At 48.0% G+C, this 12,965-nt stretch overlaps 1 protein-coding gene across 5 annotated transcripts in view; it reads left to right on the forward strand.

Annotated features, from left to right (window-relative positions):
* brf1b (BRF1 general transcription factor IIIB subunit b) overlaps positions 1 to 12,965 on the forward strand; it is a 409,723-nt gene that overhangs the window by 114,857 nt on the left and 281,901 nt on the right. For 4 of the 5 annotated variants that reach the window (XM_070879697.1, XM_070879698.1, XM_070879700.1 and 1 more), the window contains one exon: positions 8,734 to 8,806. In XM_070879697.1, coding sequence (XP_070735798.1) covers positions 8,734 to 8,806 — 73 coding nt within the window. Of the gene's footprint in view, positions 1 to 8,732; positions 8,807 to 12,965 lie in introns of those variants that run through there. The other variant, XM_070879699.1, reaches the window with a different exon arrangement.

Raw genomic sequence — 12,965 nt, forward strand, 5'->3', positions numbered from 1 at the left:
TTCAAGTTTCTAAGCGTTGTTAAAACATTTTAAGAAGTTTCTCTAAGAGTTGTTAAAAAAAAAACTAAGATGTAGATAAATAATAGATTATAAAAGTTTCCCCAATTTAAAAAGTTGTTAACGGTCAAAGATGTAAGTTAATAATAGATGTTTAAAAGTATTGTGTTCCTAACACACATGAGACTGCACACAGGGTGGTTAAAGTAACAGTGACCTCAGTCTTTATTAAGACACTCCAGAGTGAGGAACAGGCCTTAGGGGCCGGCTTATATACAGTGCTCCCAAGGGATGCTGGGATCCCTTGGGACTTCAGGGGATGCGCTCCCTGGTGGCGGAACATGGGAGTGCATGCTTTACAGATACACATCACTCCGTCGCCAAAGTCAAAGTGAAAATTATTTATAAGGTGAGCCGGTCCGGAGCCTTTCTTTCCCTGGTGGACCGCCTCGGTACAAATGTCTGTTCTGGTGTGTTGGCTGTGCCCTCGCTGGGTTGGCGTGTTGTTGGCCCTGCAGGGCTGCTGGGTGAGCCTGGCCTTGCTGGGCTGTTGGGCGTGATGGGTTCAATTTCCTGTTCCGGCGTGGTGTCATTGATCCTTTGGGTGTGTGTTGTGGGCTCGAAAAAGGTGGTGTCTGCTGTGGGTTGTTCAGGGCAGTCTGTGAACCTCAGCCTCGTTTGGTCCAGGTGCTTTCTGCAAATTTGTCCATTGTCTAGTTTGACTACAAACACCCTACTCTCTTCTTTAACTATCACCGTGCCCGCGATCCACTTGGGACCATGTCCATGGTTTAGCACATACACAGGGTCATTCAGATCAATTTCCCGTGACACAGTGGCGCGACCATCGTTTACATTTTGTTGCTGCCGCCTACTCTCTACCTGATCATGCAGGTTGGGGTGAACCAGCGAGAGTCTGGTTTTAAGTGTCCTTTTCATGAGTAGCTCAGCCGGGGGTACCCCTGTGAGCGAGTGGAGTCTTGTGCGGTAGCTGAGCAGTACTCGGGACAGGCGGGTTTGGAGTGAGCCTTCTGTGACTTGTTTAAGGCTCTGTTTGATTGTTTGTACTGCTCGCTCTGCCTGCCCATTGGTGGCTGGATTAAACGGGACCGAGGTGACATGTTTGATCCCATTGTGGGTCATGAATTCTTTAAATTCAGCACTGGTGAAACATGGCCCGTTTGTCACTGACCAGTATGTCAGGCAGGCCGTGGGTGGCAAACATGGCCCTCAGGCTTTCAATGGTGGCGGTGGCAGTGCTTCCCGACATTATTTCACATTCAATCCATTTTGAAAAAGCATCCACCACCACCAGGAACATTTTACTGAGAAACGGGCCCATGTAATCAACATGGATCCTCGACCATGGTCTGGAGGGCCAGGACCACAAACTTAGTGGTGTCTCTCTGGGCACGTTGCTCAACTGAGCACACATGCTGCATTGCCGTACACAAGACTCGAGTCAAGAGTTGATACCGGGCCACCACATGTGGGATCTGGCTATCGCTTTCATCATTACTATACCTGGGTATGTGCTGTGGAGATCCGAGATGAACGTCTCCCTGCCCTTTTTGGGTAGCACTACGCGGTTACCCCACAACAGGTAGTCTGCCTGAATGGACAGCTCGTCCTTTCACCGCTGGAACGACTTGATTAGCTCTTGCATTTCAACAGGGATGCTGGCCCAGCTCCCATGCAGTTTTTTTTACTAGGGACAGCAGAGGGCCGTGACAGGTGATTTATCATTTCCAAATGCTTCCATGACCGTCGACAAGTCTGCGGGCTGCACCACTATCAACAAGTTTGCAGGCTGCGCCATTTCCGCCCCCGTGGTGGGCAATGGTAGCCGACTGAGAGCATCCGCACAGTTCTCGGTGCCTGGCCTGTGGCGGATGGTATAGTTATATGCTGATAGTGCGAGTGCCCACCTTTGTATGTGGGCTGAGGCATGAATATTTATCCCCTTGTTTTCAGCGAACAGGGATATGAGGTGCTTGTAATCGGTTTCCAGCTCAAATTTGAGGCCAAACAGGTACTGATGCATTTTCTTTACCCCGAACACATACCCTAATGCCTCTTTCTCAATCATGCTGTAGGCCCTCTCGGCCTTAGACAAGCTCCTGGAGGCATAGGCGACAGGTTGCAACTTCCCCGCAACGTTAGCTTGTTGTAATACACACCCGACTCCGTACGACGACGCATCACATGCTAGCACAAGTCTTTTACACGGGTTATACAATACAAGCAGCTTGTTGGAGCATAAAATGTTTCTGACTTTCTCAAAAGCAATTACTTTTTTTTTTTTCCCCATACCCAGTTCTCACCTTTACACAATAACACATGTAGGGGCTCTAAGAGGGTGCTTAACCCCGGTAGGAAGTTACCAAAATAGTTGAGTCCCAGGAACGACCGCAGCTCCGTGACGTTCTGTGGCCTGGGCGCATTCCTGATAGCCTCTGTCTTGGCGTCTGTGGGCTGAATGCCGTCCGCCGCGATCTTTCTCCCCAAAACCACCTCCTGTTGCCATGAAGACGCATTTCGACCTCTTCAGCCGCAGCCCAAGCGATCCAGTCGCTGAAGGACCTCCTCCAGGTTTTGTAGGTGCTCGACGGTGTCCCGACCCGTGACAAATGTTTGGTCCTGAAAGACCACCGTGTGTGGTACCGACTTGAGTAGGCTCTCCATGTTTCTCTGGAAGATCGCTGCATCCGACCGAATTCCAAACGGGCACCTGTTGTAGATGAACAGTCCCTTGTGCGTGTTGATGCAGGTGAGGCCCTTCGAAGACTCCTCCAGCTCCTGCGTCATGTAGGCCGAAGTCGGGTCAAGCTTGGTGAACGTCTTGCCTCCTGCCAGCGTCGCAAATGGGCCGTCTGCCTTAGGTAGCGGGTATTGGTCCTGTAGCGAGAAACGATTAATAGTTACTTTATAATCGCCACAAATCCTGACCGTGCCATCACTTTTGAGTACTGGAACAATCGGGCTGGCCCACTTGCTGAATTCCACTGGGGAGATGATGCCCTCGCATTGCAGCCTGTCTAGCTCGATTTCCACTCTCTCCCTCATCATGTGAGGTACCGCTCGCACCTTGTGGTGAATGGGTCGTGCCTCTAGGACCAAGTGGATCTGCACCTTCGCCCCGGAAAAGTTTCCAATGCCTGGCTCAAAACGGAAAATAAATTTGTTTAGAACCTGGGTACATGAGGCCTCATCGACATGTGATAGCGCTCGGATGTCATCCCAGTTCCAGCAGATTTTGCCCAGCCAGCTCCTTCCAAGCAGTGTGGGGCCATCGCCCGGGACAATCCAGAGTGGCAGTTCGTGCACTGTGCCCTCGTAGGTGACCTTGACCATGGTGCTGCCCAGGACAGTGATAAGCATGTGGTGTACGTTCTCAGTTTCGTGTGGCCGGGGCTCAGGGCTAGTCTAAGTGCCTTGTTGCACCACAGTCTCCAAAACATCTTTTTACTCATGATGGATTGGCTAGCGCCAGTGTCCACTTCCATGGCTATGGGTAAGCCATTCACTTTTACATTTAGCATTATAGGTGGACACTTCGTTGAAAATGTGTGCACCCCATGTACTTCAGTATCTGCCCCCTCTGAGGCTCGAAATTGCTTTGATCCACCATGGACCGATCTTCCTCTGCCACGTGATGGTTAGCAGGTTTTGCAGAGCTTGCAGCTCGTCTGGAGCTTGGAGGTGCCCCATTGTTCCACAGTTCTTGCAAACATACCCTTTGAAGCGGCATGAATAGGCTGAATGGAAGCCTCCACAGCGCCAACAAGGTGTGAATTGCCTTGCATTCATCCTTTGTTGCGGACTCTGAGTCATCTGGGTCACCTGAGGCCTGCTGGCAGTTGCAGACTCATGGGTTCTGCCCTGTACATTTCTGCTCGCATACACAGTTCCAGTTAATTTATGAACATTGCTAGCACTTGTGTGCTGAGAGATTTGTTTGGTGTTATCACTGGTGGACATAAACGCCTGTGCTATCGCAATGGCCTTACTGAGGGTCGGTGTCTCCACAGTCAAAAGTTTTCGTAGGATGATCTCATCGCCAATGCCCAGTACAAAAAAGTCTCTGAGCATTTGCTCCAGGTAGCCATCAAACTCACATTGTCCTGCAAGTCATCTTAGCTCGGCGATGTAGCTCGCCACTTCCTGACCTTCAGATCGCTGGCACGTGTAGAACCGATACCTCGCCATCAGCATGCTCTCCCTCGGGTTAAGATGCTCCCGGACCAGTGTTCACAGTTCCTCATACAACTTAGCTGTGGTTTTCACCGGAGCCAGAAGATTCTTCATGAGGCTGTAGGTCAGTGCCCCGCAGACTGTGAGGAGGACCGCTCTCCTTTTTACAGCGCTTCCTTCTCCGACCAGCTCGTTGGCTACAAAGTACTGGTCTAGCTGTCGACATAGGCTTCCCAGTCCTCACCCTCCAAGAACCTCTCCAGGATGCCCACAGTTTGCTGCATCTTTGGATTTGTATACTCGTCGCCAATTATTGTGTTCCTAACACAGATGAGACTGCACACAGGGAGGTTAAAGTAACAGTGACCTCTGTCTTTAATAAGACACTCCAGAGTGAGGAACAGGCCTTAGGGGCCGGCTTATATACAGTGCTCCCAAGGGATGCTGGGATCCCTTGAGACTTCAGGGGATGCGCTCCCTGGTGGCGGAACATGGGAGTGCATGCTTTACAGATACACAACATAAAGCATTTCAGTTGGGAGAGTCTCAAATGTAAGTTTTAAAAGTTGTCCCAGATTGTTTAATAAGTTTAAAAGTTTAAAAATTGGTTGGGAGTATGAGACGACGCCACGCCTCGGTCGGTTCAGCGGCGGCCTCAGTCCCTTCGGCAGAATGAACGCCTGCCTTGGAGTCTCTTCGGCTGGTCCCACGCGGCCACCTTAAATATAGGTATTACTTCAGCCAACCACCAGTCCTCTGGCACTACACCTTTTTTTAACGAATTATTAAATATGTGTAGCAATGCCTCTGCTATCTCTTCCCTAGATTCTTTTAAAATGCGCAGATATAATGCATCCAGAGCGGGGTTTTTTCCTTCTTTAAGTTTGATTATTTAATCTACCACCTCTTTATTTTAAGTGCATTTATTTAATTACTAATCTCATGATCCAATGTCATGTCCATCTGTCCTATCTCCATGGTAAATACTGAAGCAAAGTAATTATCTAATATTTCTGCCATCTCTCTATCCTTACCTGTGGTATTATCCTGTCTATCCCTTAATGGCCCTATTCCCATCCCCAACTTTCCTTTTTAATTTATGTTCCAATAAAACATTTTACTATTTTGTTCTATGTTCCTTGATAATTTAATTTCATAGTTCCTCTTTGGCTTCCTAATTGTTTTTTGACTTCTCTCCAAACCTCTTTGTATTCTCCCTTATCATGCACTCCCCTGCTGTCTATGTACTTGTATGCTTCTTTCCTTACCCTCAGTTATTCCCCTGTGACTTTATTCATTCATGGTGTCTCATTAGTGTTTAGTTTGTTCTTTCCTTTTAGCAGAATATATTATTCTTGCACTCTGTTGTACACCATTTTAAATGTTTCCCATTGCTGTTCCACATCGTTGTTTGCCAATATTGTTGCCCATTTTATTTTCTCAAGTTCTGTTCTCAGCCCCTGAAAATAAGATTTTCTCCAATCTATTCCCCTGGTCTTCGTCATACTTGTGTGTCCTTCTCAATTGTCATCTTAAAGCATATATTATGGTCACTATTGCCTTGATGTCCCTCTACTTTTACTTCTCTCATCTGCTTTCTTTCATTCCCCATTACTAAATCCAATAGCGAATCCTCCCTTGTTGGGCTTTTCACATATTGCTGATGTTCTAGTCTGTGTAAAACATGCAATCTTGTAACAGCCTTTTGTGTGAAAACATCTCTTCTAACCTCCCACATATTTCCCCATGCTCTTCGAAAGAGCCGGCGCAGACTCGATGGGCCAAATGACGGCCTCCTGTGCTATACTATTCTATGCTTCTACATTGGTTTAGTAATAATCCTGAGTCAGTGCCTTGTTGCTGATGCGCCAACCAATAGAAGCAATTTTTCACCGTTTACCCTCTCAACGTCAGAATTTCAAAAACTCTGAGATCCCCCTTAAGTTTCTTTGTTCCAGTGAAAAAGTCCCAGTTTTTTTTTTAAGCCTTTCAAAACTGGAGCCCTCATTGCCGATATAATCGTAGTGAATCTTAACAATCTCTTTTCCATGGTTTTAATATCCCTCCTGTAATGGACTGACCAGAACGGCATGGCACCAGTTTCTTGTCAAAAATTCAACACCACTTGCTTCTTTCTTTATTGCATGCCTGTGTATTAAACACAGAAAATTCGTGCAACATCTTAATGTAGCACTTATAGCAACTGAAGTATTCACAAAAATAATTTCCCATCTTCTTGATAAGACTATACTGTTACAGAGATAGTGTGCAGAGTACACTTACAATAATGAGTCCAGGCACTGAACGCTGTAGAAATGCTGCTGTTGCAGATGGTTAAGTTGTTTTCTGCTCCATTTTACCTCCTTATTGTGTTACATTTGACGCAAAGGCCACCCTGGTTGTTTGAGGTGACAGACCTCCGAACCTAACCAGAGTCTTACAAAGGGTAAAGAATGTTTTGTGTGGTTTCTTGTGGTGAGCGTGGGGGGTGGAGCGAGGCCTCCGTTTCAGCTCCCAGGGTGGTGCTTGGTGGGACCTCATTACAATGAATGCGGGATGATTGGCAGCTCCTTTTACCAGAATGCTACCCGGAGCCGAGCTGGTCTCCAGTCGTCTTGGTTGATCCTTGCCACTGGACCAAGATCTAGTTCTGTCAAGCTGGTGTGCAACGGCCAACACACACACACAAAAAAAAATGCACACACAGGCATCTTCCACCCTTCAGGATGTCGTTTGGGATTTGGAATATTAGATCCTTCATTGAAACACCTATGAACTCATCCCTTTTTGGTGTGGAGGCAAGTCATCCTCGCTTCGGGGGACCGCCTATGATGATGATGATGACCCAGACTCCAAGGGTTAAATTATAAGAACATAACATAAGAAATAGGAGCAGGATTATGGTCCCTCGAGCCTGCTCCGCCATTCAATAAGATCATGGCTGATCTGATCATGGACTCAGCTCCACTTCCCCGCCCGCTCCCCATAACCCCTTATTCCCTTATCGTTTAAGAAACTGTCTACTTCTGTCTTAAATTTATTCAATGTCCCAGCTTCCACAGCTCTCTTGAGGCAGTGAATTCCATAGATTAACAACCCTCAGAGAAGAAATTTCTCCTCATCTCAGTTTTAAATGGGACAAATTATGGGGAGAGATCACACAAACTAGGGTTGTATTTCCTGGACTTTAGAAGATTAAGGGGTGATTGATCAAAGTTTTCAAGATATTAAGGGGAACAGATAGGGTAGACAGAGAGAAACTATTCCCGCTGGTTGGGGAGTCTAGGACTAGGGGGCATAGTCTAAAAATTAAAGCCAGGCCTTTCAGGAGTGAAATTAGGAAACACTTCTACACACAGGGTGGTAGAAATTTGGAACTCTCGTCTAAAAATGGCAATTGATGCTGGGTCAATTGTTAATTTTAAATCAGAGATTGATATATTGTTGTTAACCAAAGGTATTGAGGGATAATATGGGGCAAAGGTGGGTAGATGGAGTTAGATCACAGATCAGCCATGATCTCATTGAATGGGGGAACAGACTCGGGGTGGTGGGGGGGGGGGGGTGGGGAGGTGCACTGAATGGACTACTCCAGCTCCTATGTTTCCACCCCGTGAGTAACATCGCTGGTCAGAGGATGTTTGCCCTGGCTGGAGAGTCTAGAACTCGGGGGGCATAGTCTCAGGTTAAGGGGTCGGACTGAGACAGGAGGAATTTCTTCACTCAGAGGGTTGCGAATCTTTGGAATTCTCTGCCCCAGAGGGCTGTGGATGCTCAGAACAAGGCTGAGATCGATAGATTTTTGGGACTCTCAGGAAATCAAGGGATATGGGTGTTATGTATGTAAACATTGTAACTGTGTAGGACTTGCCACCAGAGGGTGCAACTGTTGGAGGCCCAAGGGTCACCTGCACACCTCGTGCAAGGGAGGATAAAAGGCTGTCTGCCAGGCTGCTTAGTCACTCTGGAGTTGTATTAAAGAGATGAAGGTCACATCAGTTTTAGCTCACAGTACTCAGTCTTGTGGAGTTCTTCCATACTTAACAATGGCGATAGGGCAAGAAAGTGGAGTTGAGGTCGAAAATCAGCCATGATCTTAATGAATGGCGGAGCAGGCTCCTGCTTCCAATTCTTATAGCCCATTGACTTGCAATCTATGCTCACTCTTGTAGTCATCACTTCACTGAGGTACTGGAGTGAGGTCTGTATTTGTGGAACAGCAGGCTTTAACCTAAGGAAAGGAGGGGTGAAATGTACTGGGGGGGAGGGGGAGGGGGAGGGCAGGGGGAGAGCAGCGGGCAGGGGAGAGAGAAATGTATGTTTTGCTGCCGGGCAGTAGCACACGAGTCAGAGGGAGCAGGTATCTCTGGGGCAGAGGTGAAAATTTGTCTCTGAGCTCTCCTTTTGTTGCAGCTGATTGATTATTGAAAGGCATCAGCAGGCATTCAAATGGCAAATACAGTCGAGGGGACCTTTAAAATATTTTAAAAGATCCAATTTTTGAAAAGTATGGTGTTTAATGATTCTTAAACTTTCTTGCAGGTCAATGTCTACGTGTTGGGAAAGACGTTCCTTCTACTGGCCAGAGAGCTCTGTATAAATGCTCCAGCGATAGGTCTGTAAGCAATGTTTCCTTTCACACACTATAGTTAATGAGTGCACCACTGTTTGTTTTTAGTCTACACTAGTGAGCAGAGCCTGCCGTTGCTGTATACCGTATATTGGAGACAAGGACCAATGCTCCCTTTAATTTTTTGAGGGTGTGTGGCCCCTTTAATGGGCCGCACGGTCCATTCAAATTTCCGCGCATGTACCGTTTCTCCCCTTAAAAAGCCAGCAGGCGGCCTGCGCAGGAGCTGCAGGCGGCCACATGGCTGAGCGGCTTAAAGGGAATATTGGCGAAGCACTGACTCTGAGCCACACAGACCAAGGCGGTTCAATCCCCAGCCTTTGCTGAGTTAGCTGGTCTCTGCCAGAGGCAGTACGAGGGGTGCTACCGTTGGTCGGGGGTGGGGGGGGGGTGGAGATCATTGTCTAGTGCTTCCTGCTGAAGGCTCACAATTGAATGGTGACAATGGTACCAAGAGCCAAACCCTAGCAAGTGGGTAGGTCTGTGGAGCACATGAAGGATGAGAAGGAAATGAGAGAGGAAAAAGACGAATGAGTTATTTTCCCCTTGGAGGGGGTTGAGGAGATGGACACATGGGTGTCCACAAGGCGCGGAGTCTGCTCAAGGTCCATGGTAGAACATAAAGCAGTCTGCTAATGGCTCGGGTTTGTGACGGCAGGAAGTATCTTGTGCTGAACAGACCAGGTTTACACCGAATTAGTGGTTGTTGGGGTGCTGCAATTGGCCTTGGGCTCAAGAGGACCAAATTGGCCAGGATTCTTGCTCCTAATCGCTATCTAGTGGTCCATATTGAAAACTTGAGTTGCGTGGACCGTTGTGATGCCTTCCATGGTTGAATATCACGAACCGGGCACTTCCCAAGGACAAGAAAGTGAAATTAGAGAAGGCTAGTTACAGCACAGTGCTTGTGCTACACCTCCTTGTAATAAGTTCAAAGTGACCTAAAGGTTGGGCTAGGCATAACCACCCATTGTGCTCAATAGGTTTGAGTGTGTCTTTGATTGCGACACTCCCAGTATCTCAGTGGATTCACACGTGACTGGCTTGCTACTGCATCTCTGATTCTGCATTTGATTCAGATCAAAATTCAGAACGTGATATCCCCAAGGTTTTAAAAAAAAATGTGTTTGATAGAATTGACGGCTCAGTTTAGAGCAAGGAGCAAGTCATACAGATCAGGTGGTCCCAGGAGTGATGTCAGGTAAAGTTCCACAGGGACCAGTACCTCATGCAACTTGAGCATAGATGGTGACTTCCTACAAAAAACTTGCCTTTAAGTCTGAGAAACATCCCAAGATGATTCACAGAACTGACTGAAATGAATGCCAAGTCAAAGATGATAAGAGGATGACTAAAAGTGGGTTTTAAGGAGGATCTTAAAAGAGAAGAGGGAGATGGGGAGGTGAACTTGGGGGCGTGAATGGCTGAAGGCGGCTGCCAGTGGTGGGGCAAAGGTCGGGAGGGCTGCACAAGAGGCCAGAGTTGGAGGAACACAGAGATCTCTGGTGCGGGGGGAAGGGGAGGTGGTGGTTCTGGGACTGGTGGAGGTTAGTGATGGGGAGGGGCAAGAGATCATGGAGGGATTTAGAGAATGAGAATTTGAAATTGGAGGCATTAGAACCGAGAGCCAATGTAGGTCAGCGAGGAGAGTGGTGATTGGTTAACGGGACTTGGTATGAGTTAGGACACAGGCAGCAGAGTTTTGGATGAGCTGAAATTTATGGAGGGTGGAAGATGGGAGGTCGGCCAGGAGAGCATTGGAATAGTTGAGTCTGGAAGTAACAAAGGCATGGATGTGGGTTTCAGCAGCGGATGAGCTGAGGCAGAGACGGAGACGGCCGACGTTAAAGTCGGCCATTTTGGTGATGGAGCGGATATGAGGTTGGAGGCTCCTCTCCGGGTCAAATAGTGGTTGTGAGCAATCTAGTTTAGCCTGGGACCCTGACCAGGGAGGATGTTAGAATTCTCAGTGTTTAGCCGGGGGAAGTTACGGCTCGTCCAGAACTGGATGCTGGACAACCCCGAGGCAGTGGAGAGGTTGAGAGAGCTGGTGGGGAATTCAAGTTATGCTGGGTGCGGGGGTTTGCTGGGAGAGAGGCAGCACAGTTGAGCTTGCTTGATGCCTCCACACAGGCATTTTCCAGCAGGGCTCACTGGGTAGTGAGCAGGACCCTTGCCTTGGCTGTCCCCACCCCCAGGGGACTGAGACCAGTAGCAGGGCCCGAGTCAGAGATTTCCCAGCTCACCACAGACCAGGAATCCAACCTCAAAATGTTTACTGCAAATGTTTCACCTTGTGGAAAGCCTGATCTGTCTTACACAAAGCAGTCAAGGAGTGTGCACCTTAAGGAAAAGGGTCTGATGTAATAATAAAGTTCCACTCTGGGATTAGTCACTTAGCAAATACTAATTTATTTTGGACTAAGATTAGTGGAAACGGAATGTTTGCAACAAAAAAAAATGTTGCCTGCCTATTTTTGATTTTGAAATTGATGAGGAAGCGGAAGGTCGTGACGGTTGATTGCAGCGTGGAATAAGCAAGCCTTTTATTCCAGTGACTTAAACCTGCAGTCAAGGAAACTATTCAGTTGCGTTTGTTGTTTTGCTTGGGCCTCTGAGTGAACAGTGCTGGTCCTGTCGGGTATTATGTGGGCACAGAGTATTCAGGCCTTTGTAGCAACGATCATTTTCCACGGTAAAACAGCTTTTGCAAAGCCCTTCACATTGAAAACCTATCTTATTTTATAAATACAAAAGTGAGAGAGAGAAGAGAGAGCTCGACGCAAAGCCAGAGAGAGAGAAATGTGGCGAGTAACGCAGAGCGAGAGTCACAGCGAAGGAGCTAGGCACAGAGACTATTTTATAAATAGTTGCATCCTGTAAGGAGGCTTTTAATCAGCTGACAGCTACCCGTAGGTTAACGCAAAGTGATGTCAACAATGGATTTGAAAATAAAAGAATGTTGAGTGTGTGTTGGCGGTGTGAGGTGGTGATGGGGCATATTAAAATCTTTAACAGATTCTAGAGAAGATTTGCAGTATATGTAAATCCCAGATTCCTGAAAATGGATGTGCAATTGCATTTTTTTAAGCTAATTAAATGTATGTAACTACTATTCTTGTCTCTCTTGTTTTGCCCGTTCCATCTTGTCCTGACAGCAGTTCATGATACCCCCTTACAATGGCTGTTCATCTGTGAGTGTGGGTGTGAGTGCACTACTGTTTGACCATGAGGGTATTACAGCCAAACCAAGACCTCCCATGCACTTTCACCACGAGTCACTGATTAGTCAACCGAGAGAATGCTTGTCTTGGCTTTCTCTTTCTCACACACACGGCACTTTCTTTATCTTGCATGCTCTCTCTCATCTATACTTCTGTGTTGCTCTTTTCTCTAGGTCACTCTATCACTCGTGTTTTGTCTCACTACCTCACTCTTACTCACTGTCTCCCTGGATTTGTCTTGTCTCTCTGTGGCGCGCTCCGTCTCTCTGTGGCGCTCTCCTGCTCTCTGTGGCTCCCCCCTTCTCTCTCTCTCTCTCTCTCTGGCTCCCCTTCTCTCTCTCTCTCTGTGGCTCCCCCCCTTCTCTCTCTCTCTCTGTGGCTCCTCCCTTCTCTCTCTCTGTGGCTCCCCCCTTCTCTCACTCTCTCTCTCTCTCTCTCTCTCTGGCTCTCCCTTCTCTCTCTCTGTGGCTCCCCCCTTCTCTCTCTCTCTCTCTCTCTGGCTCCTCCCTTCTCTCGCTCCTCCCCTCTCTCTCTCTCTCTCTCTCTCTCTCTCTGGGCTCCCCCCTTCTCTCTCTCTCTCTGTGGCTCCCCCCTTCTCTCCTTCTCTCTCTCTGTGGCTCCCCCCCTTCTCTCTCTCTGTCTCTCTCTCTGTGGCTCCCCCCTTCTCTCTCTCTGTCTCTCTCTCTGTGGCTCCCCCCTTCTCTCTCTCTCTCTCTCTCTCTCTCTGGCTCCCCCTTCTCTCCTCTCTCTCTCTCTCTCTCTGGCTCCCCCTTCGCTCTCTCTCTCTCCTCTCCCCCCTCCCCTTTCCCCCTTCGCTCGCTCTCTCTCCCCCCCCTTTCCGCTCCTCTCCCCCCCTTTTCGCTCTCTCTCTCCCCCCCCCTTTTCGCTCTCTCTCCCCCCCCTTTTCGCTCGATCTCTCT

The sequence above is a fragment of the Pristiophorus japonicus genome, chromosome 4 (genome assembly GCF_044704955.1).
Source record: "Pristiophorus japonicus isolate sPriJap1 chromosome 4, sPriJap1.hap1, whole genome shotgun sequence".
Classification (NCBI taxonomy): domain Eukaryota; kingdom Metazoa; phylum Chordata; class Chondrichthyes; family Pristiophoridae; genus Pristiophorus; species Pristiophorus japonicus.